The sequence below is a fragment of the Symphodus melops genome (assembly GCF_947650265.1).
Source record: "Symphodus melops genome assembly, chromosome: 19".
Taxonomy (NCBI): Eukaryota; Metazoa; Chordata; class Actinopteri; order Labriformes; family Labridae; genus Symphodus; species Symphodus melops.
The window spans coordinates 21,918,073-21,933,527 of record NC_136709.1 but is presented as its reverse complement, the minus strand read 5'-3'; the positions used below and the strand labels follow the sequence as shown (position 1 = coordinate 21,933,527).

The 15,455-nt window shown below is 49.7% G+C and overlaps 2 protein-coding genes across 5 annotated transcripts in view; both read right to left on the bottom strand.

Annotated features, from left to right (window-relative positions):
- Positions 1-2,092: 2,092 nt before the first annotated feature.
- exd2 (exonuclease 3'-5' domain containing 2) lies at positions 2,093-8,924 on the bottom strand. Of its 4 annotated transcripts, none has more exons than XM_079369868.1 (10): positions 8,812-8,924; positions 7,898-7,964; positions 7,399-7,826; positions 6,532-6,788; positions 6,330-6,456; positions 5,620-5,933; positions 5,380-5,486; positions 4,835-4,970; positions 4,382-4,750; positions 2,093-3,216 (listed from the first exon to the last, which is right to left on the bottom strand). In XM_079369868.1, the coding sequence occupies exons 3-10, from the start codon at positions 7,786-7,788 to the stop codon at positions 3,000-3,002; spliced, it is 1,917 nt and encodes a 638-aa protein (XP_079225994.1). In that variant the 5' UTR covers positions 7,789-7,826; positions 7,898-7,964; positions 8,812-8,924; the 3' UTR covers positions 2,093-2,999. The 4 variants fall into 4 exon arrangements, with proteins under 4 accessions (XP_079225994.1, XP_079225993.1, XP_079225996.1 ...); XM_079369867.1 differs by having other exon boundaries at positions 7,898-7,968; positions 8,812-8,923; XM_079369870.1 differs by having other exon boundaries at positions 7,414-7,826; positions 7,898-7,968; positions 8,812-8,923.
- A 1,228-nt stretch (positions 8,925-10,152) lies between these two features.
- The window catches only part of numb (NUMB endocytic adaptor protein), a gene marked incomplete at its 5' end in the record, with an annotated part of 5,684 nt that continues 381 nt past the window's right edge, over positions 10,153-15,455 (bottom strand). The window contains 8 exon segments of the mRNA XM_079369292.1: positions 10,153-12,369; positions 12,651-12,809; positions 13,243-13,386; positions 13,512-13,885; positions 13,887-14,101; positions 14,181-14,321; positions 15,115-15,215; positions 15,260-15,272. Coding sequence (XP_079225418.1) covers positions 11,615-12,369; positions 12,651-12,809; positions 13,243-13,386; positions 13,512-13,885; positions 13,887-14,101; positions 14,181-14,321; positions 15,115-15,215; positions 15,260-15,272 — 1,902 coding nt within the window. The 3' untranslated portion in view covers positions 10,153-11,614.

Below are 15,455 nucleotides of genomic sequence, written 5' to 3'. Positions count from 1 at the left end.
CTGCAGGTTATTTCCCCCCCGAGCGCCGCGTTCAGACGGTCCGCCTCTCTTCATCATCCACAGCCTTTAAACCAAAAGAAGCGTCTCTCACACACACACACACACACACACACCTTCAGTCCTCTCCTCGTTTCTATTCACACACGATGAGTCCAACATTTTCACGCAGCGCTGCCATCTTTTTCTGTTAATGTGACAATCTGATTGGTCCGTGTGAGGTTAGATTTGTATCCGAGGAGATTCTTTCACCTTAAAGGTCAAAATGTGAAAACGATGTTTTTGAAGGCGAGAAGCTTCGTCTCTGGATATGAAAATGTTTGTGACATGCCTTATTGTTTCCTCTTCGTTCCTTTGATTTGCCAAAAGAAGATCGTCGATGTGACGTGTGTGGCTGCGATCAAACAGGCCATCTTATTTATTTAAATCTCGTTTTTGTTGATTTTTAAACGTGACATTTTCTTTTGTTGGAAAAAACAAAAGGAGTTATAATATGCAGTAATTTAGTGATGTAATCCTCGAGAGTAGTACGGGGTGGAAACACGCCAGAGATTTCACGAGTAGATGAAGAAAAGCACTTTGATACCACTCGTTACTCTACGCTGCTTACTAGCCACCTGTTAGCTTAGCTTAGCATAAGGAACTGAAAGCTCACCGAAGCTCTATACGGTCCCAATGAACATCGACATTTACATTTTTAATCGATCACTAAACGTTCTGAAAAGAGGGATCGTTCTCCATAAACCTTTAAGTTTCAGGTCACAGCTGGTCACCCATCTGTTCCTGCAGGGGGCGCTGGAGTCTCATCGATTGCGTTCTCCGTGCTAACGTTCAGTCAACCTAACAGGAGCTGAGGCGGGTTTAAAGCCTCTTTACAAACCCCGCCCACCTGTCAATCAGGCCAGCTACACGCCTTATTCTGAATATCGTGTTAAAGCAGAACTCTGAGGCGAGCGACAAGGCAGCTTTACTTACTTAGTTGTTGCTCGGCCATCGATCTGGACCTGGGTGAAGACGTCCTTCCATGGTGGTCCAGAGAAGACCATGTTCAGGTTTAGATATTGGTTTTGGTGCAGACTGCGAGGAGCACAGCTCCTCTTCCTGTCTGAGCTTTTCCTCTGCTGCTGTCTGCACCAGGTGCGCCCAATTTACCAATCAGCTCCTCACAAACAGATCACCCCGGAGCCCCTCAGCACTGGGAGTTGTAGTTTTCTCACAGGCATCACGCAGCATTAAAACCCATAAAAATAAACAAAGCTGCAGCACTTCCTGTTCACGAGCAGCTTAAAAACCCCCAAAGATCATAAAATCACAACAGCGTGTCGATCGAGACATGAGCTAATCTAAGCGACTTCCTGTGCTCCTGCAGCCTCTAGTGGACACTCCAGGAACTGCAGGATTCATTTTTTTAACTGGAGGTTTTGCTCGCTCTACGTCCATGTTTCTTACAGTCAATGGTTTCAGTACGAGCAGGACAAAAAGCTGCGTCTCATCTTTGTGCTAACGCTAAAGCTAAGGGGCAGCTGGCTTTAAATTGAGCGTACAGACTCGAGTGGTATGAATCTCGTTGGGTTTGGTTAAATGTCGGGCGTGTTTCCTCCCTCAGAGGTTTCTCTGTGATGCAGTAAAGATGTCAGGATTGCACTCCTCGAATCCAGCAGAACGTTTTTGTGTTTCAGACAGTTTTCCCCGACCTGTGCCCGCGTTTCTCACCTCGATGAAAGATGTTCAGAAGGATCCCTTTACTGACGCCGCCTCATGTGCCATTGTTTCTGTCTGCAGTGTCGAACACTGACCCGATCAGCATCTGCATGTTGAGCCATTTTGGGATTTATTTAACGTGTTTTATTTATGTATTTATTCTTTTTCTGACTGAACTGTGAAACCAGGGGAGCTCATAACTCTACACTAATTCAGACACTAAACATTCGACTGACAGATTGTTCTGATGCCAAAATCAAGAGGCCTTAATCCAGCAAATCTAGATTGTAAAAAAGAAAGAAAAACGTGTCATTCCTGACAAAAAAAGATCCAACTGAAGACTCCTTTGAGCTGAACGTCACGAGTGATTCATATATGAAATGTTAACAAACGCTTTTGTACTCATTTTTACAGACTATTTATTAAACTGTGATTTTGTAAGAAATAAAAGAAGAAACAATGAATGTGCTCGTGTGTGTGGAGAGCTTCTTTTTTTAAACACAAGTCGCTGCTTCATCAATACAAACATGACATTATTCTGCTTCATTCACAATTTAGGAAAACAAAACAGCTGGCAGGCTGGAAGGAAGAAAAGCAGCTGTGTTGTAGATTAATTCATCGCGCTCTAAAAAGATACATGTGCCTCGCAAAGACGGAGGGGGAGGGGCTTAGTGTTCAAACGTCAGCTGACAGTCGGCGTCTCTTCTTCTCGGTGCGGTTTGGATTGTTTAACGACGTCGTGGTGAAAAAAGAAAAAACGGCTGAAAAGCGAAGCGAGTCGCCGACCTGCTGCTGTGACACGTCTCCCGTCAGGCGTGGGGATTAAGAGGCAGGTTAAAACACGAGCCATAGACGAGTCCCAGCCGTCAGGAGAAGCAGCAGCAGGACGGAAACTTCCGGACATGAAATGGAATAACGAGCCAACTTGACTGTGGGAAGCTTTCATCTCCCCCTCCGCAGAAACACGAGCTGTGAGCCGAGCCAAAGGCACCTTGAAGCCCGAGCCGTCTTCACGCAGGGCGACAACGTGCTCATGGGCAATCTCACCTTCAACCTATTGACTTAAAACAGACAATAGAGTGAAAACTGAAGCAGGGCAGCGTGATTCATAATTTAAATTCATATTAAAACAACCTTCTGTCTCAGACGGTTCTTCATGTCACATTATCCCGTGTTCGTTCAGACGCCACATGCTGCTCCACCACTTCATTCATCGGTAGTTTAAAAAACAAGTTTGGCGTGTGACTGGACTCAAGTCTTTAGCAGCTTCTGGTCCTCGTGCAGACTCCGCCCCCACGCCGTCAGTTGAGTTTGACTGGCAGGTCCTCTCCGTACTTGCGGAGGAACTTGCTGTGGTTGTGGTCGACGGACCACAGAGGAGGGAGGTGTCGAGGCTGCATGGTGGTGAGGAAGTGCTGCCTCCAGCGGCGCTCCAGCTCCATCAGACCCTGAAGGCCTCGCTCGGCTTGAGCCTGCACCACCTTCAGGCCGTGAGGAACGTACGCCTCGTTAAAGATCCTGCAGGACGAGAGAGGAGGAGTCAGACTCAAAGCACCCTGCAGCCGTTACACTCATGAGCGTGCACGCTCCTTAAACGCCGAGCAGCCGTTACACTCATGAGCGTGCACGCTCCTTAAACGCCGAGCAGCCGTTACACACATGAGCGTGCACGCTCCTTAAACGCCGAGCAGCCGTTACACTCATGAGCGTGCACGCTCCTTAAACGCCGAGCAGCTGTTACACACATGAGCGTGCACGCTCCTTAAACGCCGAGCAGCTGTTACACACATGAGCGTGCACGCTCCTTAAACGCCGAGCAGCCGTTACACTCATGAGCGTGCACGCTCCTTAAACGCCGAGCAGCCGTTACACTCATGAGCGTGCACGCTCCTTAAACGCCGAGCAGCTGTTACACACATGAGCGTGCACGCTCCTTAAACGCCGAGCAGCCGTTACACACGAGCGTGCACGCTCCTTAAACGCCGAGCAGCTGTTACACACATGAGCGTGCACGCTCCTTAAACGCCGAGCAGCTGTTACACACGAGCGTGCACGCTCCTTAAACGCCGAGCAGCTGTTACACACGAGCGTGCACGCTCCTTAAACGCCGAGCAGCCGTTACACACGAGCGTGCACGCTCCTTAAACGCCGAGCAGCTGTTACACACATGAGCGTGCACGCTCCTTAAACGCCGAGCAGCTGTTACACACATGAGCGTGCACGCTCCTTAAACGCCGAGCAGCCGTTACACACGAGCGTGCACGCTCCTTAAACGCCGAGCAGCTGTTACACACATGAGCGTGCACGCTCCTTAAACGCCGAGCAGCTGTTACACTCATGAGCGTGCACGCTCCTTAAACGCCGAGCAGCTGTTACACACGAGCGTGCACGCTCCTTAAACGCCGAGCAGCTGTTACACACGAGCGTGCACGCTCCTTAAACGCCGAGCAGCTGTTACACACATGAGCGTGCACGCTCCTTAAACGCCGAGCAGCCGTTACACTCATGAGCGTGCACGCTCCTTAAACGCCGAGCAGCCGTTACACACATGAGCGTGCACGCTCCTTAAACGGCGAGCAGCCCTTACACACATGACCATAGAAGGTGATAAGTTTGAAGGCGGCGTGTGCAGACGCCGTCGTCCTCGGAGCGAGCGGCGGGGGACGCGTGCGTGTGATCTCACCTGGTCTCCAAACTGGCGGCTTGTTGCAGAACGTCATCTGTCAGCTCCTCCTCCTCGTTCAAGTTGAGGAAACTCTTGATCCAGGCCTGCAGCTCGTCTCGCCGCTGCTCCGGGAGTCCGTCCCCGGCGGTGAGCAGAGCGCGCGCCGCTGAACGGACCCGCCGTCGGTCCGAGTCCTCCAGCAGACGCACGCCCTCCTCGCAGCCCTGAGGGGCGGCGAACTCTTCGGCCAGCTGCGTCTTCAGGAAGCTGTCGTGCACGTTGGAGGCGGCGTGGCAGCTGGTGCAGAGCAGCAGGATGTCGTGGGAGTTGTGGTCCTTCATCTCGGTGGGAAAGTGCCGCCTGTACTCGTGCGGCACAATGTTTTTCCTGTTCAGATCAGTGAAACAGCACCGAGGTGAGAAATGAAAACATGACTCAGCAATAAAACAAAGGATTTGAAAGATGTCTGACCTGATGTATGAATCTGCTTTTCCACAGACCACACACAGGTTCTCCTTCGCAGTGAGATAATAATCCTGCTGCGAGTCGGGACGTCCCGACGGCTCGAACAGCAGCCGGACAACGAAGGGCTCTTCACTCTGCAGCACTGGGTCAGAACACAGAGAAGAGACGGGCTGTCAGAACACGCAGCACGTCAATCAAACATTCGTCAGGCTCGATCACACAGAGACTCGTCCTCCTAAAGTGTCACCAGCACACAGCTCGCTCGCCAGGCGCTCCTTTCCAGAGCTACCTCACGCGACTCCTTCTAAAGGAGACGCGTGAGGTGGCTCTGGCACCCAATTAGGATCCTCCTGGTCCTGGAGGTTTTCCAGGAACGACCCGGGTTAGGCCCAGAGTTCCTCAGAGGGAGGATACATCAGAGAGCGTCAGTGGACTTTCATTTATTTTACTGAGTCACCCTGGTGCTCGTGGCGCCCGGCTCTCTGTGATCGGCCTCTTACAGACTTTCTGCTGTCGTGTTTTTAATGTCATGTTGAGAGTTTTCAGAGTACCTCCTATTCCTTTATCTAGGTACCATTTGGCTTTCTTCTTGTCGCAGGTGCACAGAGGCTGGCCGTCTGGAGCGTGGAGGAAACAGTTATCATAGAGAGGAGACTTCCTGTAAAACAAAGACAAGGCTTCACGTGGACTCGTTTCCCACGAACACGTCTTAAACATTTAGAAACCGGGGGAGGCGTTCAAACATCTAACAGAGGACGACTGATCGTAGCAGGTCGATGGTCCCGCCTTACCTGGCGGAGAAGCCCACACCCAGCGGTTTCCTCTTGTTGTTCTTTCGAGGGTCTGGGACTTGCTGATCTCCAGACTCTGGGCTTTCAAAAGCGGGCGCTTTCCGCGTCCTCCGCCTCCTCTCTCCGTCAGCGCTCCTGTCGTCTCCTCCTTCTCCTCGGCCTCTGAAGGGAACGTCCACCAGGCCCTGGCAGCGGGAGGCCAGCTCCGAGTAGGAGCACCCGCTGGGATAGGCGGGCCCGGCTTCAGAGTGCAGGCCGAGGAGACGGAGGAAGAGAGCGAGGGACACTTGGGCGTCTCTGGCGGCGTACGTCATCTAGTGAAGAGAGAATGGAGGATCAACGATGAGAGAGAACAACGATGGACTGCTTACACCATCTCTTCTCTGATTGGCTCCTCTGACGAGCAGCTGGATGTCTCCATACACAGCTAAACATTCAACGCTAGATCATTTAAACTCCTCCCCCTTTGTCAGCTGGCTCTTAATACTACAATACCCAGAAGCCTCTGCAACAGTAACACTGTTAGCCACACAATCAAGGCTGGATGAATGTGTTCCTGGTTCAGTGGTCAGTCAGAGGTGGTGATGTCTAAGATGAGCTCGTCCTTTTATCCAGTGTTTGAGCCGCTCACGTCGAGGTTAAGAAGAGCGTTCTTTGATTTTTGAACGATAAGATGAGAAATGTGAGCAGACGTGTCCTCCATGAATCACCTGCTCCGTGGTCAGTTGATCCGCCTCCCAGTCGCTGCAGCGCAGCTCCACAGATTTATCCAGAGAAACATTCAACAGATCTGCTGCCAGAGACTTCAGACTCAGGCCGTTGGTCACCGACGTTTGTCTGCAAACAGAGACCAGTTTAAACTCACGAGGCCTCAAAGACCAGGAGGAGCGACTTCAGCTCAACAAACTCTACCTCTGTCTGAGGGCGATGTAGCGCAGGTCGACTGTACACGACATCGACAGGCCGTAGTCACGCGTCAGGCGCTTCCCGTCTTCATAGCAGCCGACGCCCACTTTCAAAACGTGGGGGTCTCTGAGGACTTCCATTAAGCTGAGGGGGAACGTCTGCCGACCACTGCGAAACTCCAGCAGCCTCACCAGGACGCACAGACCCGAATATGAGGCCAACTGCAACAGGGACACCGCCGACGTTCGGCCTTTTACCGACACCTGCAACAAGAAACGGCAGACGGGTCAGACACGACGTGGAAGAGAAGCAGAAATACTTCAGGTGGAGCGAAGGGAAAACTCCGGCATCCAGCGACTGGTGTGCAGGACGGTGGAGTCGGATTTCAGCCGTTACGTTAAATGAGATTGTGTGGTGGACACTGTAGCTTCAGTGTTTAGCCAGCTCTGCATGTGGTGGACAATGTAGCTACAGTGTTTAGCCAGCTCTGCATGTGGTGGACACTGTAGCTTCAGTGTTTAGCCAGCTCTGCATGTGGTGGACACTGTAGCTTCAGTGTTTAGCCAGCTCTGCATGTGGTGGACACTGTAGCTTCAGTGTTTAGCCAGCTCTGCATGTGGTGGACACTGTAGCTTCAGTGTTTAGCCAGCTCTGCATGCTGCTGGAGCTTATTAGAAACATGCAGAGGCTTCACATGCAAGAAGCTCAAACTAGAAGTCTGATATTGTTGTTTGGATCATTTATTGGAGTCGCTCTTCCTGGTCACGTGTCGTCTATTTGAATTAAAAAACTTTAGCAAACTTGTGACTAATAAACTGTGCCGGGTGGATTTTTCCTCTTCATATGTAAAAGCATGCAAAAGGTATTTCTTACGCCTTCGGTCTTTACCCATTCACAGTCGAGCCCCAGCACGGGGAAGACGGACAGCTCCTTCTGCATCAGCGGCCACAGCTGCTGCCACTCTTCTTCAGAGCTCACCATCACAGGCTTCACTCCCAGCAGCTGGTCAGAAGACGGTATCTTCACAGCGGGGGGCGGCCGAGAGGTCTGACACTCCACGGCCTTAAACTCCTTCTCTTGTACACATGGCGGCTCTGGGTCTTTATACTCCACAGGACACGGAGCTTCCACGGGATCAGCCACCTTCTGGATGAAAGGCAGCCTCTTCCGTTTTGTCCGGTAAACTCGCCATACGAGCAGTCCTCCCAAGGTGGCCCCTAACACCATCGTTATGACGGCGGTGAAAGGCCCTCGCTGAGACATGATGATTTGTGGAGGGCTGGATGAGAAGAAGTGTAAACCTGGAGACAAAACACACAAGATGAGCCGCAGGTTTGGGGATGTTGTGAACGTTTCAATGAGCAGGTTTTACCTTTCTTGTGTCAGTGGGATGTCGTGGAAACAGGGCTCTGCGTCTGCGCTCGGGACACCAAATACATCTTTCTGGAACAAAACAAAGTGTATGTTTTTAGTAGATCACAGATCTCGATCAGAGCAATATATGATCACGACTGGGCATGTGCAATAATCAACAGTAACACATCAGCCTGTTTTAGTCTATAGCTGTAAACTTAAACATGCACTGCCCCCCTTCTCTCTCTCTCTCTCTCTCTCTCTAAGGACTTAAAGACGGAAAGGTAAAGTATTGAGAAGATAATCACCTCCTGATTATATTATCATAATAATTTGTTAAAAATAATTAAGTTAAGTTTAAACAGAACCTTTAACAAAACAACAGTAGTCCGTCTGACTCATTTAATACATCAGGACTGAAACACAATCTGACTTTATTAAACTTATTATTTACTGTAAGTTAAATATTTATTTCAGTATTTTGTGACCTCTCTCTATCACGTCCTCACTTAAACAGGTCCTAGTTTGATTCACCTGTCCCAGGTGAGTTTGTGTTCACAGTTAAAGGTTGACAACAGACTCAACTCTTCTTCGCGTCGTTTTAATGTTTGTTAAACGTTAGGCTAACACTTAGCAGCTACCTTTAGCACAGCTTCTGCTCTCTTTGTGTCTGCTGTTAAACGTTTCACGGTTAGAAACAGAAACGTTTGGTCACCTTCTTTGAAAGAAAGCTGAATTTAAAGGCATCATCGGACACTGTCCTTGTTCTTGCTGGATAAACCGCTAACGCAAACGTTAGCCGCTACAGCTAGCCGGCTAACTCGCTAGCTTCACGCTCGTGCAGTTCTTCTTCGTCGTTTGAGATTAAACTGTTTAAAAGGAAACTTTACCGCCCACATATCAGCATAACTAACACGTAAAAAGAAGTCTTACCTTCACGTTTTTAACCAACTCAACGCCAGTTTCTCACACATGTACCCTTGCTTTTTTATGCTAATCTGAGCCATGTCTTCCGGTCTGTATTTATGATGACTTAGATCCGCAGCTGGCGCCCCCCGCCGGAGAGAAGTGGAATTACAACAACAACGACAGTCCTTTTACAGTTTCACAAGAGAACAAAGATTACTTCTTCATTGTTATTCTTCTAATGACTTTATTATTCATAAATCCCTTTGTTTTTATTTATTATTATTGAGCACAACTTTTGTCTCTTTTTAATGCTTTAACTGTTTTTATTGCCTCATAGTAATTTATCCACATTCTACCTCAAAGCGAAACACTCACAAGTGCCTTGTCTGTCGATTGTCTGTTGTTCGTTATTTGTTGTCCAAATGTCTTTAGTTAAGTTATTTGTTGTCTGTTGTTCGTTATTTGTTGTCCAAATGTCTTTAGTTAAGTTATTTGTTGTACAGTATTGCTAGTTTTTTTCTTTAGTGCTCTTTTATGCACTGCAGGTTTGCACTGGGGGGGGGGGGAATGCAATTTCATCTGTGCTGTATGTTTAACATGTGGCATATTTGACAAATAAAGAACCTTGAACCTTGAACCTTAGTTTATTCTATGTCAAAGAGATTCCTATTAAAGTTTTACCAACTTTAAGATTCCTCTTCTCTTAATTTAAAGCTTCTCACCATGTTGTCATTGTTTTGATCTCTTTAACATTAAATTATCTTAATTGAATTTATTTTATAGACTTTATTCATCTCTAAGAGAAATTCAGTTTACTGAGAGACATGCTTCTCTCACACACATGCAAAGACAGGACCTGTGGACATGCATTAATGGAGAGATGTCAGAGTGTAAGTGAACTGAATTTCCATATTATAGTCCGCATCTTGAAATTGCGATGGACTGAACTGCGGCTGCTTTTTATCCTCTTACATCCTTTGCATTGTTGTTCTTCTAAAGAGACTTCTAAAGTCTGAGTGGAAAGATTTGAAAGGGAAGTGACATCGATAGAAAATAACCTTAACCACATTTTTTGGACCCTGAAAAACACACAGAATCAATTCAGTATTTTAAATGTGTAAGACCTGCGCTTGAACAAGAGTTACATCAAGCAAAAATATTTTACCAACATTGCTTTCTATTAATATAATTAAAATGAATGCGGCCATGAGTCGATATGACATCACCACATCGACCCCCCCCCACACTTTTAATGGATATAGCAGAATATTGCGTCAGTTTGTAGTCTTATAATGAAAACATTCCTTTAAGACTCAAATGTGCAGACCTCTGATCTTTGAGAAACATGACGACGATCACTTCCTCTCGCTCTCAAACATGTTTATTCATCTTTGAAATCAGATTCCATGACACTGTAAACATGAAGAACAAAGACCACGTTGTCCTCTACCACCATCAATTTATTCAATCTTTTAGCTTCAATGTTTCTCCAAAGACGTGGAATAAAGTCATGAAATAATTACAAAATGGAAAAATAGATCAGATCATATTCACAGGCTTGATTTAAAAAAATAAAAACATAACGGAGAGAAAGGAGACAGTGAGAGATGAAGCGTTTGGATCTCTCTTTAGTTTTCTGTTGACTGTCGGAGCAGCAGACGGCCGACGGAGGTCGGGCCGCTGACTCACCTGTGAGGATCAAGGTCACCTGTGAGGTCAAATCATCGATTTTAGTGCTTGTGCAAAATAAAAATTGAGAAACCGACTACTTAAAAAAAATAATATAAGAGGTGGCAAAGAGAAGAAGACTCATTCTACTGCATTAAATAAAAAAACAAGAATGTTAGCACACAACGTAAAAGACAGAAGAAGAAAACCAGAAGTACTGATGTGTACGAACGATGACAGACTGAGCACAGGTACGAGAGGCAACCAGTCGGGCACCACCACCAGGTCCGCAATGATTGTTGCTGCAATGATACCCTATTTACAGTGAGACGCTTCACATCCAATCACAGGATGCAACAGATGGAAACACAATTCTCTTCAAAAATAAACACAAAAGTAAAGCAGCTGTCCCTTCACAAAATCTCTTTACATCACATTAAAAATTAGCACTGCTGTAAGCTGTGTGTACAGTATAGATTCTTTATAGATATATATATATATATATTTTATGTATAATATATACGGTCATTTCTTGTATACAGGAACATGTCTGGTTGTAGCTAGCCTGTGCCTTTGGCACGATTACTTACATCTCTTCTGTTAGATTCCAAAGCTATTTAAAATATACTTAATGCATAAAAATAAAGATTTTGGCATCGTCTCACTCTACTCTTCTGAAGTTCATCAGGAGCAGTTCTCGTGTGGAAGCTGAGTTCACTCAGTGCTGCAGCTCCTCTGCCAGGGGAGGGAGATCTGGTTCTGTCCATGGGGGGCTGGATTGAGCTAAAGCGGGTGGGAGACAGGAGCAACCACAGCTGATGGGCTGACAGGGGGCGGGGCGGGGCTCGACACAGATATTCCACAGGGTAAGACGAGCGCTCCACAGCATGAACAAAACGATACAGACAAAGCTAATGAGTGGTACGGGGAGCCGTGCAGCCTGGTTTTTTTCTCCCCTCGGTGCTGTGCAGAGCTCTGCTCCCTGCTGATCCGCCCCACCCTCCACGGCCTCCCGCTTCGTTTGTCGCCCCGCTGAGCTGCTGAAACTGAGATGAAGAGAGACAAAGTTGTCGCCTTCTCTTCTTGAGTCAATCACACGTCTGCCCTTTGATTCGACGGCCCCCCTATCGTCCAGGCCTTTCTAATCTCTCATCAGTCTTCAGAGCTGGATCTCAAAGGTCTTGTGCAGCTCGGTGGAGAAGGGATTTGTCGGGGAGGGCGTGGTGCGTTGGCGGGAGCGGCCCTCCAAGGCTGCCCACTGGGCCTCAAAGGCATCTTCCTGCGGCCCTGGAGGCGGCTGGTTGGCTGGGGAGGATGGAGCGAGCTGCGATGGAGCAGCCCAGTTGTCTGATCCGTTAAAGGTCACATTGCCGTTGGAGGGTTGGAGGGGAGCAGGGTGCACTATGGCGGGCGGGGGGGGTTTGATGAAGGGGCTGACGTTGCCCACAGCCTGCACATCGTGCTGGGTTGTCGTGGAGGTCGGGAGCGGGAAGGGCTGGTGTTGCGTGGCTGAGCCGAACACATTAGCCACCATCTGTGAGGGCGTGATGCCCACCACTGGCACACTGGGCTGAGGGAACGGCAGCCCGTTGGGCATCGGGTAGGAGGCCGGAGCCTGAGCGTGGAAGGCGGGCTGGCGAGGGGGCAACATGGGCACGGCAGGGGGCAGAGAGGACATAAAGGCCACAGAGGGGACAGGAGCCACGGGCATGGGCACAACAGGAGCTGTGAAGGGCTGAGCGGGAGGAGGGGCCGCTGCCAGGATGGGGTTGGTCTGCGGGGCTCGGACAGACTTGGTGACCTCTTCTAGCCAGCGGTCTGCTTCGGAGGGGGTGCGTCTGTGAGACGATATGACCGGAGAGGAGGAGGGGGGCGGGACCACGATCACCGGAGTGGGGGAAGTCCAGTTGCTTCCTGTGACAGAGAGAAGACTCATCAGACAAACATCACGTAGAGGAAACCAGAACCATGGATCAACGTCTGCGTCACGACGTATCCCAGCATGCTTTGAGCAGTGAAGCAGCCGCTTGCAATACACAATGAATACAGAGCAATCATGTGGGTGGCGTGCAGTGTGTGATGGTGCTGGCTGTATACTGGTTTAATGGTCCCACACTCTGCCACTTACTCCCCAGGCTGATGAATCATTTTAAACATCTGTGAAACTTGTGCATCACGTCTCTCCGTTGGCTCACCTGGCTGTGCTGAGGCCGGCGCCCCTCCTGGGGTCTTAGCCCAGGGGTTAGTGTCCCGAGCAGGCAGAGCGGGGGGCAGAGCGGGGGGGTTAGAAGTTACAGCAGCAGGCGCAGCAGCAGACGCAGGAGTGACTGAGAAGGCCGGAGGGCTGCCGTTCACTACAGCAGATAAGAGACAGACGCTAGTAGGAGCAGGCGTGTGTGTGTGTGTGTGTGTGTGTGTGTGTGTGTGTGTGTGTGTGTGTGTGTAGTTAGACATGCACAACATTAGCATGCAGTTAATCGGCCGTCACAATGAAAAGTTAAACACGTTCATGAAGCCAAATACTGCAGCTACACACTGGTCACAGGAAGTGATGCTGGCTGCAGAGATCACGCCGGGTCTCAGAAATATTTGAACCTAATAATCAATTACGTTACAAACACGTTCAATTATGTCCCATAAAAAACAGCTGACATCATCCAGTGGAGCTCGAGGCTCCGCCTACATGACGCTGTGTCATCGGAGACGTCTCATTGGATGTAGATTTGTCTCTTTCATGGCTCAGACTCTCTTTGCATTAATGTGCAGTTATTAATACGCGAGCGTTACCTGGTGCCACAGGAGACTGAGGGGATGAAGTGGGTTTGGGCATGGGAGCCGAGGAGAAGGGGTCCTCCGGGGGTCCGCTGAACGCTGAGGTGATCTGAGTGCACAGCGAGCTGATGCTGTCACTTTCCCCTTCCACCTCGGGGACTGGGGAGAGAAGAGGAAGACGTGTGAGCGCGTACTGAGAGAGCGACGCCCACTGACTCTCAGCATCAAGCTGTCAGAGTGGTGTGCAGGCTCTCAGCAGGCTGAGGGGGAGGAGCCAAACTCACCCGTGTTCTTGATGGGGAAGTCAGACTTGCGCTGCATGGTGGAGGGCAGCTCGTTCATGCGTAGTGACATCTGTCGTTTGAAAGGAGATGTCTTCTGACTGAGCACCGGGAAGCCTCTGAAGGAGCCCTGCCTGGCGATGACGTCGGCCGGCGCGTGTCTGCGTGGAATGGCCTGAGGTCCCAGCGTCCCCACAGAGAGAGGCGGGGAGGACGAGGGCGACGGCGAGCCTCCTGAAGGCTGTGCTGAGGAGTTTGTCACACTGGCCACCGAGTTCCCCGTGACAGCCACGTCGGATTCTGCTGTTGGAGACAAATGATGAAGCAGCGAAGCGACAACGCCAAATGATGAGGGAGGAACAAACGCCACGCAGGAACTGATTCACACCTTTTTTGGCGTCCTGCAGCTGCCGCATGACTTCCTCCCGCTCCGCCGCCTCCGTCGCTGTTGTGACACGAAACGAGCCCTCGCGGGTGAAAGTGGTTCTGTTGGCGTCGAAGGTTGCCGTGACCCCGCACTCCTTCTCTCGTTTCTGTTTCCGCTCCAGACAGGCAGCGAACGCACAACCCACGGCGTGACTGAGACGCTCTCCCTGAAACACGCCACGCTGGCAGTGAGCATGACAGAGCTCAGCATTGTAATCAGGATGTGGACACGATGAAGGTACTCACCGAGTCTTTGATGGCCATGAAACAATGGCAGATCCAGCGGCGAGTTGTTCCGTCCCTGCAGATGTAAGAGAAGGCTCTCTCAAAGTTTCGGTCCGGAGCGCAGAACGACACCTTCTCTATCGTCTGGTCCAGGATCAGGTCCTGCACGGAGCACGGATTCAAACCTTCAATAAGTCTGAGCACAGACTGACAGACAGGAAGTCGACACGCACTCCAGGCGAGTCCGTGTCCTCTGATCAAACAGAGACTGCACTCGTTTGTTTAACAATCTTAGAAGCCAATCAGCAGTCACGATACCTCAGTGACCCCCCAGGTGTGCACCATATCACAGACTTCACAACAACAAACAAAAACAAACAGCAGCGTCTCCAAACGTGTGCAGGGTGAAACATCAACGCCACGTCTGATCACTAAAGGATTCGTTACTCTTAAAAACAAACACGTGCTCTTAAATCTGAAGGGTCCCTTCCTGTCATTTCCTGGTAAAATGAGCCCTGGATGTTGCTCTGCAGGATTTACTTTGAAGCTGTGCCTTCAGATCCTCCAAAATATGAAACACAAGGCTTAGATGTAGTACCAGCACTATCCACCAGGTGTCGCTGCTACCTTCACTTTGATTCATGTTTTGATTCAGGAGCAGCGAGTGCATGTCTTCAGAGCTCAGCAGCTTCCTCCTTCACTAAACTCACTTCCTGTCGAGTGTGACACGCTGTCTCTCTCTCTCCTGTCTCATCCTCAGGTGCTGCAGCTGCTCACAGAGCTCACCTGTGCCAGGCGAGCACAGAGAGCAGGAGAGGGAGCCGCTCAGAGTCGGCTGGGTGTTTTACTCCTTTACTTTATGAAATGTGCTCATACTTGGTTCTTCCCCTGGGTTGTGTCTGATCAGCATCTTGGGGGTTGTAACCGTGTAAAGAGGACCGAGGGGACTCATTACCTTTGTTTTATCATCTACGACACGTAGACCATCTGCCGACACCCACAGCACAGCCCGCACCGCCTTCTTCCCCGCCTGCAGAGGAAACACAACAGGTAGAGCTACGAGTTAGAAACAGGTCCAGTCCCCCTCCTTCCCTTTGTACCCTTCCTCGGTACCTGGTCACACAAACACAAAGCACACCTGCGGATGAAGAGGAAGCACCAAGTGAGGGAGAAAAGAGCCCACGCTTCAATCAGAGGAACAACCAGGTTGATTTGAGGACTGGTGTGCTGATGCAGCCGACAGTGGTGCCCCGATGGTTAGAACAATCAAATAAAACACGAAGGAAACGTTCATTC